The 16,571-nt window shown below is 40.7% G+C and overlaps 1 protein-coding gene across 1 annotated transcript; it reads left to right on the top strand.

Moving 5' to 3' along the window:
* The first annotated feature begins 2,001 nt into the window (after positions 1-2,001).
* HOXD1 (homeobox D1) lies at positions 2,002-5,439 on the top strand. Its single transcript, XM_033946030.1, has 2 exons — positions 2,002-2,587; positions 3,191-5,439. The coding sequence occupies exons 1-2, from the start codon at positions 2,029-2,031 to the stop codon at positions 3,547-3,549; spliced, it is 918 nt and encodes a 305-aa protein (XP_033801921.1). The 5' UTR covers positions 2,002-2,028; the 3' UTR covers positions 3,550-5,439.
* Positions 5,440-16,571: the final 11,132 nt, after the last annotated feature.

Below are 16,571 nucleotides of genomic sequence, written 5' to 3'. Positions count from 1 at the left end.
CCAAAAGTACAGAATGGAAGATGGAGCTCTTTTGATAAATCAGTTTCAAAGTATTATTCAAGACAGTTGCATGTTTTCTGAAAGCTGTAAAACTTCCAGCATTGCTGTTGTTACTGCTGAAGGTATTATTTCTACCTCTGCACTTCTCACTAAGTATAAACATAGGCTATATTATTATCAAGGGAGAAGGTCATCCCATTAGCCAGGATTTCACTAAGAGGATGAGAAGCAGCAAATCCATTAACTGTAGCCAGAGGCAAAAAAAAAAAAAAAAAAAAGGGACAGGCCTCAGATTGCCAAAGCATTTAACCATGATACTCTTGCAAGATAATGTCAGAAAAACATCTGAAGAGAAAGAGAGAGGATCATCCACATTTCATCCTCAATTTTCCCCAAATCAAAACAAATCCAACCCCAAAACAAGTTCATCCATTTCCAATAGATCAATTAAAAAAAAGGAAACAGTCTATAGGTTGGAGTTCAACTGCTTCTAATCAAATATGTTTTTATTGACCTATTGTATTAATTATACTGATATAGTGGGAGATAAAATGCTGAATATACTATAGCACTGGAAGCTTCTCTCGTTAAAAAGTTTTCTAAATTTACAATGGGATGCTCAGGATATCACCTATTAAGTTTGTGCTCTTAAATCAAACAATGCACAACTGATACAATATTCAGCAGTTTTGTTTGTAGCACAGGTTTATTATTTGCTGAGATGAGATCAACATTTTCAGTATTTTCCAAGTGCTGTTATCATATAAAATTGCACTGATGCAGTATACGGATGCGCTGCCTCAATACTTCTCTTAAAAGGCTTCTTGATCAAGTGCCTCTCACACACTGAGTTGGTTATTCTGCTTTCAGTCAGCTCAAGTTTTCCAAATTTCAGGGTCTGATGCATAGAACACTGCAAACAGGTGTGAAACACCAAGTTTTACTGCGCAATTCTCAAACAAATGGCATGCAAATTATATGCAATGATGTTTGTGTTGAGGATCGGTGGTAAAAGGGGGAGGAATACTCCTAGTGCCTTTGTAGAAGAGTTGAGTGGTAGGCACAGCTCTAGTAGAGCCTTGATTGCCAAACTAGATTGTAAGCTCTTTTGAACAGGGACTGTCTCTTCCATGTTTTGGTGTACAGCGCTGCATATGCCTGGTAGTACTATAGAAATGATAAGTAGTAGTAGCATAGTTCCTAACAAGGTCAAAAAAAGGTCTCTTTGCTATTGTGAGTTTGGGAGCCTGTCTGTGTGTGCGCGCGCGCCCGTATTCCATGGTGATTTTAGACTTGGCTGTTAGGTGAGGGGACACATGTACATAAAACACACACATGGCAGCTGCCTTTAAAATTCAAGCGAATGTTTAAAATTCAGGTAGAATGCTCATAGCTTCATGCTACTGACAGCTCCAACCTGCTGGGAAAAAGTTTGCACGGGCTAAAAGGTGGACTTTCCTCGCAGTGCATTACAAGGGGTGCTCGTTTCAATACTAAGGAGCTCCTTGAAATGCATTTGCATAGGATTGTGGGAGGCTGCTACCGCAAGTAAAAGCTGCCAAGAACCCTTTTGTGCATTGGAGGCTGAACTCACAAGCCAGCCTTACTCAAAGCTCTGGGATCCCAAAGGTGTACGGAAGGCACCAACCAGCTTCCCTCTTCCTCAGTCAGTCCTATTATTTACCTTGCTGACACCCAGGAGGTGAATTTGCGCTTTTTTGTAATGATAGTTATAGGCTGAGGCCTTAGGGTCGGTGTCGGATCTTCCCCCTTCGCCTCCCTAGGAAAGTTTCTCCGGTCAAGTTCTGCAACGGCTGGAGAGCCAGCACAGAGTTTTACATACAAAGCTTTGATTGGTCAGAAAATAGCACGTGACGCCTCTTGTGCTCTATTAGGCGATACAGTATTTACTTCTTCAGCAATGGAAGTAAACCGAAGGATCCCAGCAGGTGAGGGCTAGCTTTGACTAGTCCGGCGCGGCTTCAGTGTAATTTGCTCCTTGCTGCAGAAAAAAGGCAACCTTTGGACATGAATTCCTACTTAGAGTACGTTCCTTGCGGGGATGTTTTGACGTTCTCTCATAAGTGTTGTCGAGCAGAGCAGCGAAGTGTTTCCCTACAGTCCAGCCCTAGAAGGGGACCAGAAACCCCTTATGCAGGTGTGCACGCTCCTTCGCATCATCATCATCACTCAGCCGCACCGCCGCTTCCTGCGCGTGCCCTCGACCCTCCTCGTGACCCAGGCTCACCTGCTGAGTACAATTTCTTGTCTCCTGACTCCGCTCACGATTTCTCATACGGGAGTAATAGCCAAGAGGACAGCGGCGGGCAAGCACAGTATTCGGCCTCGGTTTTTTCGGGAAACGGAGCTTTTATTCTCAGCGGTCATGTTGATTACAGCACCTTTGGAGAGCAAGCGCCTTTCCAACTTTGTAACAAAGGCCAACCTGACTTCTGTCCCTGGAGTTTTCAGAAATGTTCGCCCTCCCTAAGTAGCCACCCCATGCAAAGATCTTCAGAACCTGGACCACAGACAAAAGCGAGCACTTTCGACTGGATGAAAGTGAAACGAAATCCGCCTAAAAAAAGTAAGTTTAACCTCTCAGAAAGTAAAAATAGAAAAGATGCCGTCTGCATGAGTGGAGCAAGAGCAAACTTACCTGGGCAAGAAAATAAACTAAACTGAACCTTAAGTTTGTATACCACAACATCTCCATAAAGATAGAGCTCCACACGGTTTACAGGTAATTCAATAAATGAGGGAAAAGATAGTTTGAGTATGTGGGCGGATCTGGTAGTGTCATAATGCATCAGAAAATTGACATTTTATAAATTTCTATATTTTAGGGTGTTTTATATCTGTTCTTGGTATTTAGATTTAAATGCTGAACTTTCCAAACCTAGATCAGAGCGAGTTACTTATTAGAGAAAGCCAGTGTATGGATGAGATCACTTGTCATCTCATCATGAATTTACTCTGAGTGGTTTATATACAGCATAATCCTTTTGCGTGATACATGTTTTGTTACGGTAATAAATATGATCAGAGAAAAGGAAGTCTTTAGCGTTAGAGTAACGTTTAAGCACGGTTTCTGACTGAGATTACTCCATAAGGTGTTTTATAGAAGAATTATCACACGTTATACGTTTTTCCAGAGCTGTTGATCATTAACGATCGTTTTCTTTTTCAGACAAACTGTCCGACTATGGCATATTAAGCTCTTCCAGCACCATGCGAACAAATTTTACCACCAAACAACTGACAGAACTGGAGAAGGAGTTTCATTTCAATAAATATCTAACCCGATCGCGACGTATAGAGATCGCAAACGCACTTCAGCTTAATGATACCCAAGTGAAAATTTGGTTCCAAAACAGAAGGATGAAACAGAAGAAAAGGGAAAGAGAGGGGATATTGCCTAATTCTTCGCGTGTAGGAACCCTCCCAATTTCCCTATCAGGACTGAATTATAAAAAGTTAGTCAAGTCCTCGGAAAACCCTTTTCTTTCCAAAGGCAACCCCAAAAGTCCTTCTAATGCTGCTAACTAAAGAGAGCAAATATCAGACCTGTCACATATAGCAGTACTGTATTTAAAACCCAAAAGAAGATGAAGCTATATGCTAGCTACTATTATATACTTGACAGACCAAGACCGCACAATTGTTGCACTAACTTTAACTTTCAGTATACTTTTGCTTGTATGTCGGTGAAAGAGAAGTTATGTACATATACAGTATGTTTGCTTTTATTTTATTGCTCTAAGAATTATTAAGCGGTGAAACAAAGACTTTAATCAACGTGTTTACATACTACCTACTATGCATATCTGTGGCTGCTCATTTCCTGATTGGCCTTATCAACAGTGGTGTCTTTTTACAAGCAACCTCTTTATAACAAATTTGGGCTTTGTACAAATAAAGTATCTCAAAGTAATTTTTATATGACCCCCCTCCCCTACACACACATACTTTTAATCAGGATCAAACTCCTTTAGTCATTTATTGCAGGGGGAGGGGCGCTATTTATTTCAAATACTGCACATTCCCTTTTGCATGTGTCATAAATGTAAAGGAATAAGAAAAACTGTAAAAAAAACCCTTTTCATCACCACAAGATGCTGCATTATAGAAACTGTTTATTTGTTGCTACAAAATGACCAAAGATAAACTGGTGTTAATAGCCGGGTTGTTCCTCCTGCACTAAGACTGTTTTAAGTTGCTTACCTGTGCCTGAGATACCATTATCATTTATGTAGTATTACAATATTTGGGGATTAATGGAACTGTTTTTTTATTTCTAACATTTATTGTTACTTATATTTTGAATAAGTAACAGGCCTGGTTCAAATGACTCCGAGATTTTTACCCACTGACACACAGCATGTATTAATTTTATTATATAATTAAAAAAAAGGCAAAAAAGGTCATGGCTAGAAGTGTTCTTCCACAAGGGTGTATGAGTGTTTCCTTGTCTTGAAGCAGAAGTCCTCAGGAAAGTTTTAAAAGCAAATCTTTGCATTTTCTTGTCCTGTCTTAAAGGGACCATACCCTTTGATGACTGCTGCTTCATTTGACTTGAGAAGGTTTCCCTAATGCCAAACAGAATAATCTCTCTTGACCCGAGGTTAATTTTTAAAGACCGAATGAAAGTCAAATGCCAAGTGTTGATTCCTGTCAAGTAATTTTAGCTTTAATAACAGACTAGGAAGTTTGTTTGTAAGCAGAGTTGAGTTTTACTCTCATGGAAATGCATTAAAAAGGCCACTCTACATCAGACTTATGAACTGAATTCTCACTTTCAGAGTCATACATGACAAAAGACTAATTAAATCAGTTGAACACGTGGCTATTTAATTTACAGTTGTTCAGAAGGCTGAGGCTCCCTGGAAGCTAGTTATACTCAGTAGCTCTTGGTAAATCAAGTACCATCTGAGGTCATCATCATTTTACAATGCACATTAAAATCTTTAGGTACAGTTGATCCTAGTGGTCAATATTTAATAAAGAATTTTACTAAAGGCACATAATGTGGAAGTAAAAAAATCTAAATATGAAAAGCTGCAAAGAAAACACATAACTTGATTTCTAATGGTCCATAGCATATTTGTTAAAAACAGAGAACAAAATTAAAACCATTGAAATTGACAAATGTTTAATAAATACTAACCCTCCCCCCTTTTACAAAACCGTAGCATGGTTTTTAGCGCTAGCCACAGCAATAACAGCTCCGATGCTCATAGAATTCCTATGAGCATCAGAGCTTTTACCATGGCCGGTGCTAAAAACTGCACTATGGTTTTATTAAAAAAAAAAAAAAAAAAGGGGGGGGGGAGGTAAATGACTTAAATATACACTGTAGGCATGTTTTTAATGATAAATTGAAATGAAACATTAAACAAAAGCTTGTTTTGACAACACACTCTCTAGCCTATATGTTTGCTCAGATTTTTCTCACCAATATCATGTTTGTTCCAGCGGTTTGGCATACAGTCCAAAGGTTTGACACACTCATAATTACCAGGGGTTTTTGAAAAGTTCTCAGGCCAACCAAGAAGAGAATGATTGGATATGGTTCAATCAATGATCTGAAACAATGTCAAAACTGAGAATTTTGTTTCTTCAAATTGGCACTTAACGAAATAACATAAGAACTAAAGACCAATGGTCCATCAAGCCCAGTAGCCCGTTCTCACGGTGGCCAATTCAGGTCACTAGTACCTGGCCAAAACCCAAGGTGTAGCAATATTCCATGCTACCAATACATGGCAAGTAGTGGCTTCCCCCATGTCTTTCTCAAATAAGATAACAACACTCTTTTCAGCTACAATGGCAAAATAATGCTCAGAATTTAGGAAGTTGGTTGGTTGGGCTGAGAACTTTTCAGCACTTCTTGTACTTTAGTAGTCCTCCTCAGGTCTTTAAAATTGCAATGTTACGGTTCCAAAAAAACCTTGGAATTTCAGTTTCATCAGAACAATACTAGAGAATAATACTGTTCAGGGAACAGCAAAACATAAATAAGCAAAATCAATTCAAGTAGGAATACGCTGAGCTTTCTCCCTTCTGTTATGTTGATGACAGTAAATTGACCTTCTCTGTACAGCACTGCATGCGCCTGGTAGCACTAGAGAAATAATAAATTGTTGTTGTTATTGTTATGAATGAAACTGAATGCATATATATTTCATTGCAGAGAAAAGGAGCATGGTGTTTCATATCCTGTGTGTGACAAACTGATTTAGCAGCAGGGACCCGGGTTGTCCCCAGATCACCCAAGCCTCCTGCTAAAAATCAGGGTCACAGAGAGTTCAAAACCAGCCAGCAGATAATCTGCAGTAATAATGTACCTGAAATAGCATTCCCCTCTTCCCCAAATGTTGCTATGGCTGAAAGCATGGTTGCATTCACCAAACCCTAGCATGTCTCTCCAGTTTTTAAAGTTCTCTTTGCACCACCTCTGAAGAATTAATGCAAAAATGAAGGCCAAAGTGTAGTCTAGCAATAGATTGTCACCATTTCTCCAAATGAGGTCATACTATTTCTTTCAGTTTGGGTCTGATTCTGAAAAATGTTTAAGCCAAAAAAATTAAATCATAAAGCATTGAGAACTTTGAAAATTAACTGGTTTTTAACGACTTCAGTCTATAACAGGGATTTTCAACCTTTCTTCTGTTGCGACCCATCTGGTAGTCATTGCTCACCTGTGCGACAGACTGAACCTCATAATTCACTGCTAATCAAACAATTGACCCCCCTTATATATCATTTCATTGCTGGTAATAATAATACTGTTCAAGAGAAATACAGAATAGAGAATGACACGGGGGAAACTTATCACTGTTCCCGCCCCGTCCCTGCGAGCTCAGTCCCCATCCCTGCCCCATCCCTGCAAGCTCAGTCCCCGTCCCTGCCCCGAAAGCTCAGTCCCCGTCCCCGTCCTGCAAACTGTCAGATCCCATCCACACAAGCCTCGAATAGTTATGATTTTATACTGAACTTATTTTATTAAAGTATAAAAAGAGACAATATTCTGTACAATTGTTATTTTATAAAATCAAATAATACAGAGCAAGGATCAACAAAACCCGTGTCTCCCCTCCCTTTCACAGATATCGCCTCCACTACTGTGAAAACTGAACAAACCAAATTACTACAGAGTGCTACATAAAAAAAATCAAGCTAACAGCATACTTCGGTCACACACGGCAGGAATAGTGTTAGGGGAGTGCAACTAGGGCAACTGCCCCCAGGTCAGAGAGAGTGAGCCCTTAACCAGCTGGAAGCTAATGAAGCACAGCCTGGGCTTTGTGGTCCCGTTATGTCTAATACCAGCTCTAGCAGGATACATATTGCAAATCTGAAATATTCTAATCACAAAATATAAAATAAATTAATTTTTTTCTACCTTTTGTTGTCTGGTAATTTCTTCAAATCACATTGGTCTCATGCTTTGGTTTTGGGTTCCTTCTGTCTTAATCGTGGCATGGCTGGCTCTTCAAGGTAAAATAGATGCAAGAGGAGCTGGGGAGGAGATGCCGAGTCTGACAGAGTTGCAATTTTTTTTAACCACAAGAGCAAGACTTTTCACCGCTCCCACGGGGCAGTAAAAGGTTTTGTCCCCATTCTTGTGGGGTGGTAAAAGGTCTTGTCCCCATTCCTGTGGTAAACCAGTCTTGTCTCCATTCCTGTGGATTTACTGCGGTGACCACGGTTTACCATGGGTCGTGTCATTGTCTAATACAGAAGCAATGATGATGGCTATGGGGAGAGGGAGTGATGAACTGAAGGCCTGCAACAATTCTATTTGGGGCTAGTGGCAAAAGGACTAACTACTGACTTCTAGGTTATCCATTCTCTCCAACCTTCAGTGAATATGGTTGTTAAGGAAAGCACAAGTCTGGTGCTAAAGTTTTCATGACATACCTCCCAGTTCTTGGTGACACACTAATGTGTCTCTGTAAGAAAGCCGCTGAGAGAAAGCTGCATGGAGAAGCCCTATGCTAAAACCTGCTAGGTATAGGCTCTTCCCAGCAGGCCAAGTGAAGCAAGCTCATTTGTATGTTGAGTCAAGTTGGAACAGATCTCACCTCAAGAAAAACAGGAGCTTGGAGACAAGATCTGGAGCCCAGAAAGGGAAGTGAGTGACCCTTGAAGGGATGCATGCTGGTACCTGTATAACTTCCAGTAAGCTCAAACCTGAATTGACCGGTGACCAGCAGGTCCATGGGGACCAAGGTACTGGGATACCTAAATGACTGGTAGTGCCTGGAAGTAACTGGTGGTGACAGTGGAAGTGATTAGTGGTGATCAAAAGATACCCAAGTGACCAGAAATGACTAGAAGAGTCCAGAGAGAAAGACCAGAAATGCCTGAGTAACCAGGCAGCAGTCTCTGCCAACATCAATGAAGTGACCACTTGACAGTCCTGACACCGTGGTTCAGAACCACTGGTCCATAATGTATAAGGATTACTACACTATCAAAAGAATATTAGTTAAATTTACCTATAGTAGGTTCATGTGAATTTTAATTTTGGAAACTATTGGAAAATGATCACAAATGGTGAAAGGGTAAAATGCGGATCTTAACTGCACGTCCTTAAAAATCTTAATTTATTGACAGCTGAGGCTTCAGATTTCATGTCTGCAGGTCTGTGTTTTAGCCCCCTCTTTCCACTGCTGTAACTGTTGCTGTTTCTGACCCCACGGATCTGTGCTGACTGTCTTAATAATAATTAATTTGAGGAAACACTTCAGCTAAAGGAGGTCTGCATTTTACCCCAGAGCTGTGGTAGGAAAATGTATTTTTGCTTGGTTCAACCTGGTCTTGAACTCAGATCAGCAGGGCTGAAGACAGTTACCCTAACCTCTAGGCTACTTTCATAGCTTGTGAAATAATAAAGTTTTGCCAATTTTAGTCTCAGCACTTTAACTCTGATGGACCCTAATGCGTCTCCCTCCCTATGCTGAGACTAAAAGTGGCACTATTGCTACTTTTAGTCTCAGCATAGGAAGGGAGAAGTATTAGGGTCTGTCAGAGCCAGGGCCGGATTTTCCTATAGGCTAACTAGGCTTCAGCCTAAGGCCTCAAGATCAAGAGGGGCCTACATTCAAATTGTTAGCAAAATTAAAATTACACTATTCTAAAAACAGTGAACACTAAAACACTGAACTGAAAATAAGGAGAAATTCTACACATATGACTAATAAACAAACATAAAAATGTATTGGTTAAGATCAACTCGTTCGGCTCATTGGGTCTGTTCGTTTGTATATACTAGATTGCACCAAAGTATATAGTTCATACGTTCACTGATTGCTATGGCAAATATTGACGTTCCTTTTTGCTACTAAGCTCTGGTTTGTTCTTGCATAAATTAAGTGCAGATTGGTGTAGATTGGAACAGACAAACGAACAGACCTATTGATATCCCGACGTTCGGTTATATTCGTGTTACTTCGATAATATGAAACGTGTTAATGTTATTAGAAAAGATTCTTATTTTAGGATTGCGTACACGATCATTTGATTCTCGCCTTTTGAGTTCAGTAGGTTCAATATTTTAGTGAAGTGTTTATAGACTATTGAAAATTTTTTTTGTGACAATATCTTCATTTCGCGGAATTTTAAGTAAGTTCTTAACATATGTTTTAATTTGCATATTTTAAAATGTATATTACGTGCTTTATTTTATATTTTCATGATTATATCATAAATAATAAAATCCTAGAGCGCGCATGCGCTGTTGAAATATCGTAAGTCCTGGTGGCGTGAGGTGTGCTTCTGTGTCACTCCTCACGGCGCCTGCGCCAGCGACTCATCAAAATTCAGCCGGGGGTGGGGAATCAGAATTGCACATGTGCTTCAGCTCCGGATCGGATCCCGCTGCTCCTCTCTCCTCCCCACACCCCTTTCCCGGCTCCGGAGGGGAATCGGTCTCAGCCCTGGGTGGGGGCGCGCGCCGGTCCCCGGTCCGATCCTGCCTCCGGTTCAGGTTTTAGCCGCTCCCCGGTTACCTCGGTTTCGCTTCGGGATCGGAAACCGGCTCCGGCCGCAACGGGGCACCGACTCAGCTTCTCCCTTTCTTTTTCTCGCCCTGGGAGGAGGATCGGGGAGGGAAAGACGTCAGTCTGGAAACAGCTGGGCAAAGCCCAGTCCCACGGGGAGAGAGGCAAAACGTGGATCCGTCAGGACAGGGCAGCCCAGAATGGCATCGGGGGAGGGGGGGTTTCAGTGGAAGGCAGGCAGGCAGGATGGCATCGGGGTGGGTGGGTGGGGGGGTTTCAGTGGAAGGGGGATGATGTATTTTATTATCTCTCATGTAATTTACAAACTTAAAAATGGGAGGTGAAAGGGCCTCATAAATGGAATAGCCTAGGGCCTCTTTTCATCTAAATCCAGCCCTGGTCAGAGCCATGACCTATGCTGAGACTAAAAGTGGCAAGACGTGCAGTTGAGATCCGCGAGGTCTGAGTTTTACCCCTTCCCTCACAAATGTAATTTTCTGTCATCTGCACTTTTGTAACAGAATAGCTGTAATTTAAGTGATTATGCTTGTGCTGTTTAATCAAAACAAGAGTTGGGGGGTTTTCTGGCACACCAGTTTCCTTCAGATTCTGTAAGCTTCAAGTTCAATCAAAAATGGGCCTGGTGGCAAGACTTACTGTAAACTCATTGGCAAATACTTGTGGACTCTCCCCCATTTTAAAGTGAATTGCAGCATGAAGGCACTGAGGAAGGGAATCATTCAGATATTTTGGGAGTACCTTTCTTTCCCCTAAATGCAAAAACAGAGGGATTCCCCTCTAAAAAAGTATACATGGGATTACTCCTTGCAAGCAGCATAATTAGGGTGAAGTAGAGTCCCCCTTCAAAGATGTGTGGTGACTGCTGGCCATCTCATCTTTGTTAGCAGCTGATCTGGCTCCCCTTGGACCTGCCTCTTTAAGACATATAGGACAAAATTATATATATGGTGCAAAATAATTGGCACAAAAAATGAGCACTAAGTGTTATTCTATAAATAGCACTCCAAATTAGGTAAATACAATATCAATTAATCAAGACCCATTAAAAAAATGACCCATCTTATCACAATTATCTCATGTTTTCCTATTTTTTGGTGGGGGTGGGGGTGGGTGGGGGTGGGGGTGGGTGGGGGGGGAATGGCTCAGAAATGGAGCTATGCACCCAAATGGGTATCAGCAGTGATTTTTTAAGTACCTTCTTACTTCTCATTTATAATCTTAATGTATATTTTCTTCAAACCGCTTAGAACCTAACGGATGTAGCGGTATATAAGAAATAAATTACATTACATTACATTACATGCTCCTTTTTAAGTCATTGGCAAAAACCCACCTCCATATGTAATTATTTATAAAAAGCCATCTCAGAATCTTCTCAAAATTGTTTTAAAATTAGTCTAATCATATCATGCAACTCTGTGTGGTTCATAAATTCATGCAGTTGATTAAATCTTGATTAGTCATGCAATCTCATCAGTTCATGCAAATAAATTTCTATCATATATCACTAGGTCAGGAATCAGCAGTACAACTGAGAAGTCTTCTCACTTAGTTCCTATTAGTGAAAAAGTCAACTTATCTCAGAATCTAACTTCTTTGCTTAATCTCCATTCAGTGCTCTCACAACAATTCATGTATGCTTTCTCACATTTTCTCTCATGGCCTGCATTTCACGGGGCACACTCCCGCTGCATCAGGGTAGGTATCCAGCAGCCTTTGTCTTTTCTGCTCTACAGAACGCGACTGCTGATTTCCTTAGTGGGTTTTGACTAATTTCCTTAGTGGGTCTTGATTAACTGATATTGTATTTGTTTATTGGACCACTTGGTCATATTATAGTTATTTTTGCCTACTCCAAATTAGGTACCATTTATAGAATAGTACTTAGCACTGGGAGCCATGCTAGTGCAAGGATGTACACCAACTGAAACCTGGTGTGGAACAGTCTCCCGGGGGAAGTAGTGGAAACAGAGACTGTGTCTGAATTCAAGAAGGCGTGGGATAGGCCTGTGGGATCTGATTACTGCGGATGGGCAGACTGGATGGGCCATTTGGCCTTTATCTGCTATCATGTTTCTATGGTATAAATCCCCGTGCCCAAATTAGGTGTGGATCAGGCATATTCTATAGCAGTGCACACAAATTCTTGGAATGCTTAGGCCCTGCCCATGCCCCTCCATGCCCCATTTTCAGATTCACACGTTAGAATTTACGTTCACATCTTTATAGAATATGCTTAGCAAGCTGCCAATTAGCACCGATAATTGAATTGATTATTATTGCTCAATTATCAGTGCTAATTGATTCATTATTCAATTAAATTGTGTCTGTGCCCAAATTTCATGCACAATGTTGTGTGTCATACAAAAAATCTGGGGCAGGGGTCTCCAAAGTCCCTCCTTGAGGGCCAAATCCAGTCGGGATTTCAGAATTTCCCCTATGAATATGCATGAGATCTATGTGCATGCACTGCTTTCAATGCATATTCATTGGGGAAATCCTGAAAACCCAACTGGATTCGGCCCTCAAGGAGGGACTTTGGGGACCCCTGATCCGGAGGATAGTGCCTTCTAGACTATATCTCCCAGCCTAGCTGTACATGTGCAGTTCTCTCTCAGAACCCATTCACCCATGAAATCCTTTATCAAGTTTGTCATCTCATGTGATTGTTCCCATTCTCCCTCTGATACATAGAAGGAAAGCAGTGCTTCATAACTCCTCAGCTTTCCCTGCCAGCTAGCTTTACTCTAAGTCTAATTTTTGAATCCAAGGGGCCAATAGGTCCTGTAAAATGATGGGACACAACATATTCAAAACTCAGATTGAAGCTACCTGGCAGAGGAGGCTGACTAGATAAAGCAATGCTCAGAAAGAGGAATCACATGGGAATCTGCCTTATACTACATCCCCTACCAACACTCCAATCATTGTACTAACAACTTTGGCCCAACTTTGGCCAGGAGCCATGCACCAGGACCTCAGGAGTCAACTTTGCAATTATAGGTCCCAAATTCATCCCCAGGGAATGTGAACACTGGTTCCACATCATCCACACTCCAGGCCACCAAGAGAGAAGGAATACTTGAATCAGCAATCAGATACATGTCCTCTGCATTTACTAAGCTTTTATTCATACCTTTTTCCGTAGTAACTCAAGATAGGTTACTTTCAGTTACACAGTAACATAGAAACATGATGGCAGATAAAGGCCAAATGGTCCATCTAGTTTGGCCATCTGCAGTAACCATTATCTCTTTCTCTCTCTAAGAGATCCTACAAGCCTATCCCATACCTTCTTGAATTCAGTCTCTGTCTTCTGAGAGACTGTTCCATGCATCTGCCACCTTTTCTGTATAAAAGTATTTCCTTAGATTACTCTAGAGCCTATTACCGCTTAACTTCATCCTAATAGAAACATAGAACCAAATAAGTTTAGATAGAAAGGCACTTTATTTATTTATTTTTCTATACTGTTCTCCCAGAGCTTGAAGGTTATGTTCTTTGAAGCAGTTGTCTCCAGTTTGTGCTATCTTTTGTGACAAATTACACTCTGCAAAGCATTATACACTCAAGTTGAGGCTCCTGATGAAGGCTGGTTAAGCTGAAACACGTGCATGTTGAACCATTGCACTAACTAGATAGAGTTTTAAATAAACATCTCCATTGTTGTTTCTTTCGTGCTTGAGTTGTTGAGACGATTCTCCTATCTTTCCTTCCCAACATTTTTCAAACATCGATCATCACAGCAGGTTGATTTTCCTCTTGCCAAGCAGCTCCCAGTTCCTGAAGAAGGCTTGTCCTTCGAAACGGAGTCCATTGAACTTTATAGGCATGCAGGGCATCTTTATGGGGCAACTGATTCTTTTGATAGCTCGAACATAAGTACCATTTTGGTTTATAACTATTTTCCCTGCAATGTGATTGGTGCACTGCTTTGGCAATGACTTTCTAAACACTAGTCGCTGATTGTGTTTAGCGACAGCAATCTTACAGTAAACTTCCTTGACAAAGATCTCGAAACGCGTTGGCGTTCGGGGAAATAGTTTGCAGCTGAATGCTAGCAAAAAAAGCTAAGTACATCTAATATGCTTAAGAAAAACAAGTTATAAGATTAAAAATAAGAAAAATATATACATAAGAAGCTAAGCATAAGAAAAAGATATATATAAAATGGTGGTGGAGGTACCTTGGGACAAATGAGGAATTTACCCATCCAAACTATGTTGTTTGGAGGGCTGTCTGATATCCCTTAGGTCCTCTTTTAAACCTTTCAGCTGGTATAAATGAAATTTTGGCTATGGTATATGGACTGAATCTGTTGCTGTGAGAGTTAGCGACAGCAATGACTTTTGATACATTATAGTACTTCACTGATATTAATCAGGCACTTATTATTTTGCATTATTGTGCATTATTGTGCACTATCACTTGGATGGTTAGGGTCCGGGGATGTAACACAATTTAGCCTTTTGGGTTGTGTTTGTGACAACTTTCTAATTCCTCTGTTGTGATTTGTGTATACTGAGGGCCCTTCCTCCTATTATTATATTAATTTAGGCCCTCTTTTATAAAGGCGCGCTAAGTGTTTTAGCGCAGATTTATTGCACGCTAAATCAACACATGCGCTAACAGCTAACGTGTCCATAGGATAACATGCACGTGTTAGTGTTTAGCACATGCTAATATTTAGCGTGCGCTAAAAAGCTTAGCGCACCTTTGTAAAAGAGGGGGTTAATTTATTCAATATTAGTGTTCCTCTTGTCCTGCTGTTGCTATGCACATTTTCAGGAGAGATCTGTTTTTTCTTTTCTTCCCAATAAACATAAAACATATGTCAAGACAAATGGGTAGGTAAAAGTGCATGTGCTGTGTAATGCCATTTGTACTTTTGTCCACTGCATGTGTTCTCTGAAAACAGTAGTTTTTGCAACTGGGATAAGTTTGATCCTGTTCGCTTTGAGCCTGAGATACCACAGTGTGGTCCTGGGGTTAGGGGGAGGTCCGGGCACTGAGTCTCCACCTAATCACTGTCTGCTCAGTGATCAGGTGAAGGTCATTAAAGTGGCTGTATGCATACAAATGCACTTTTTTAGCTGTCAGTTTTGATGGGTCTTCACCCTAGCTTTCTCATTCTATGGCTGTGTTTATCACCTCTGAGTGATCACCTCTGAGTCTCATATCATGACCTCTTTTCCTAGAATTGTATGTACTAGACTCCGACGGCAGTCAGATTGTCATCAATCAATACCTTAGGGAGGAGTGGAAATGATTTTCAGTGATTTCAAACATTGCTACATTGCCTCATTGCTGGCCGAACTGTTAAGATTTATAGTGTCAATAGGTGTTTCATGTCTTCTTGTGTGACTCGGTGATCCAGTGACCTAATTAAATCTATTTCTGTGAGTGACTTGATAAAAGCAATGCCACAAACAAATAAGGAATAATACATTCATGGGAGTATTTTTGTAGCAGCTTGCATACATTTTCAGGCTGTCACATGCATAAGTTATACTAAGTTTGAAAGAAACTTACACAGTAATTAGATTTGAAAATTACTCCAGCACAACTACCCACTTTAGCTATGAAACTTTATTTGAATGCTTTTTAATTCATATAACTTTTAGGTTTTGTGTTTTTGGTTTTTTTTTTTAGAACTCTTCTGACTCTCATTTAAGACATTTGGCTCATGTGGTACCTTAAGGAACTAGCAGCTCAAGGAATTAAAATAAAAGAAATGGCAGATGTAATGATAACACAAATTGTTCAAATGCAAGTTAAGAAAATTAAATATTGGAGTGCTCATGGAAAGGATGAACTCCATGGCTTACGGTTCAAAGATTTGACAAGCCTAACCTCCTCCAGTCTAACAACACAGCTGAATGGCCTTCTGCAAACCACAAGAAATGAAGAATGGATGACAATCAGAAGAAATCTTCTAATACTGAAAAATAAGGGAAAAGGCATTTATCCAACAACTTGCTTGCCACCAACATTTATTTATTTGGTTCTATATCCCATTCTCCCAGGAGAGCTCAGAACGGGTTACAGGTTGACATACATAACAAAGCATGGTAAAAAACATAATATGGCAAACATGGTATGGTGTGATGGTGCATGACGAGCATTGTACGACAAAACATAGGATGGCAGCTTAGCATAGCAAACATAGTATTACACATGGTAAACTTGGGATTACAATATACAGTACTCCCTCGATATTCACGAGGGTTCCGTTCCAGGAACTCCCGCGAATATCAAAAAATCGTGACTATGGTTTTTTGCCTGGGGAGGCAGGAGACGGCAGCTGGAGCGCCATCGAGTGAAGGAAATCACTCGCGGTATGCTCCGACCGCCTCTTCCTGCACTAAAGTCAAGCTTCACCAATCAGAAGCTGCTTTGACATGCAGCTCCTGATTGGTGAAGCCCGACTTTAGCACAGGTCGAAGAATACCACGAATGACCGGGACCGTGAACCACGAATGACCGGGGGAACACTGTAAATATAGCATGGCAAACAGCATGGTAAACATAGTATATAAGTGT

This window comes from Geotrypetes seraphini, chromosome 5 (genome assembly GCF_902459505.1).
Source record: "Geotrypetes seraphini chromosome 5, aGeoSer1.1, whole genome shotgun sequence".
Lineage (NCBI taxonomy): Eukaryota > Metazoa > Chordata > Amphibia > Gymnophiona > Dermophiidae > Geotrypetes > Geotrypetes seraphini.
The sequence above is the reverse complement of the archived record's forward strand: the minus strand, read 5'-3'. Positions and strand labels throughout refer to the sequence as shown.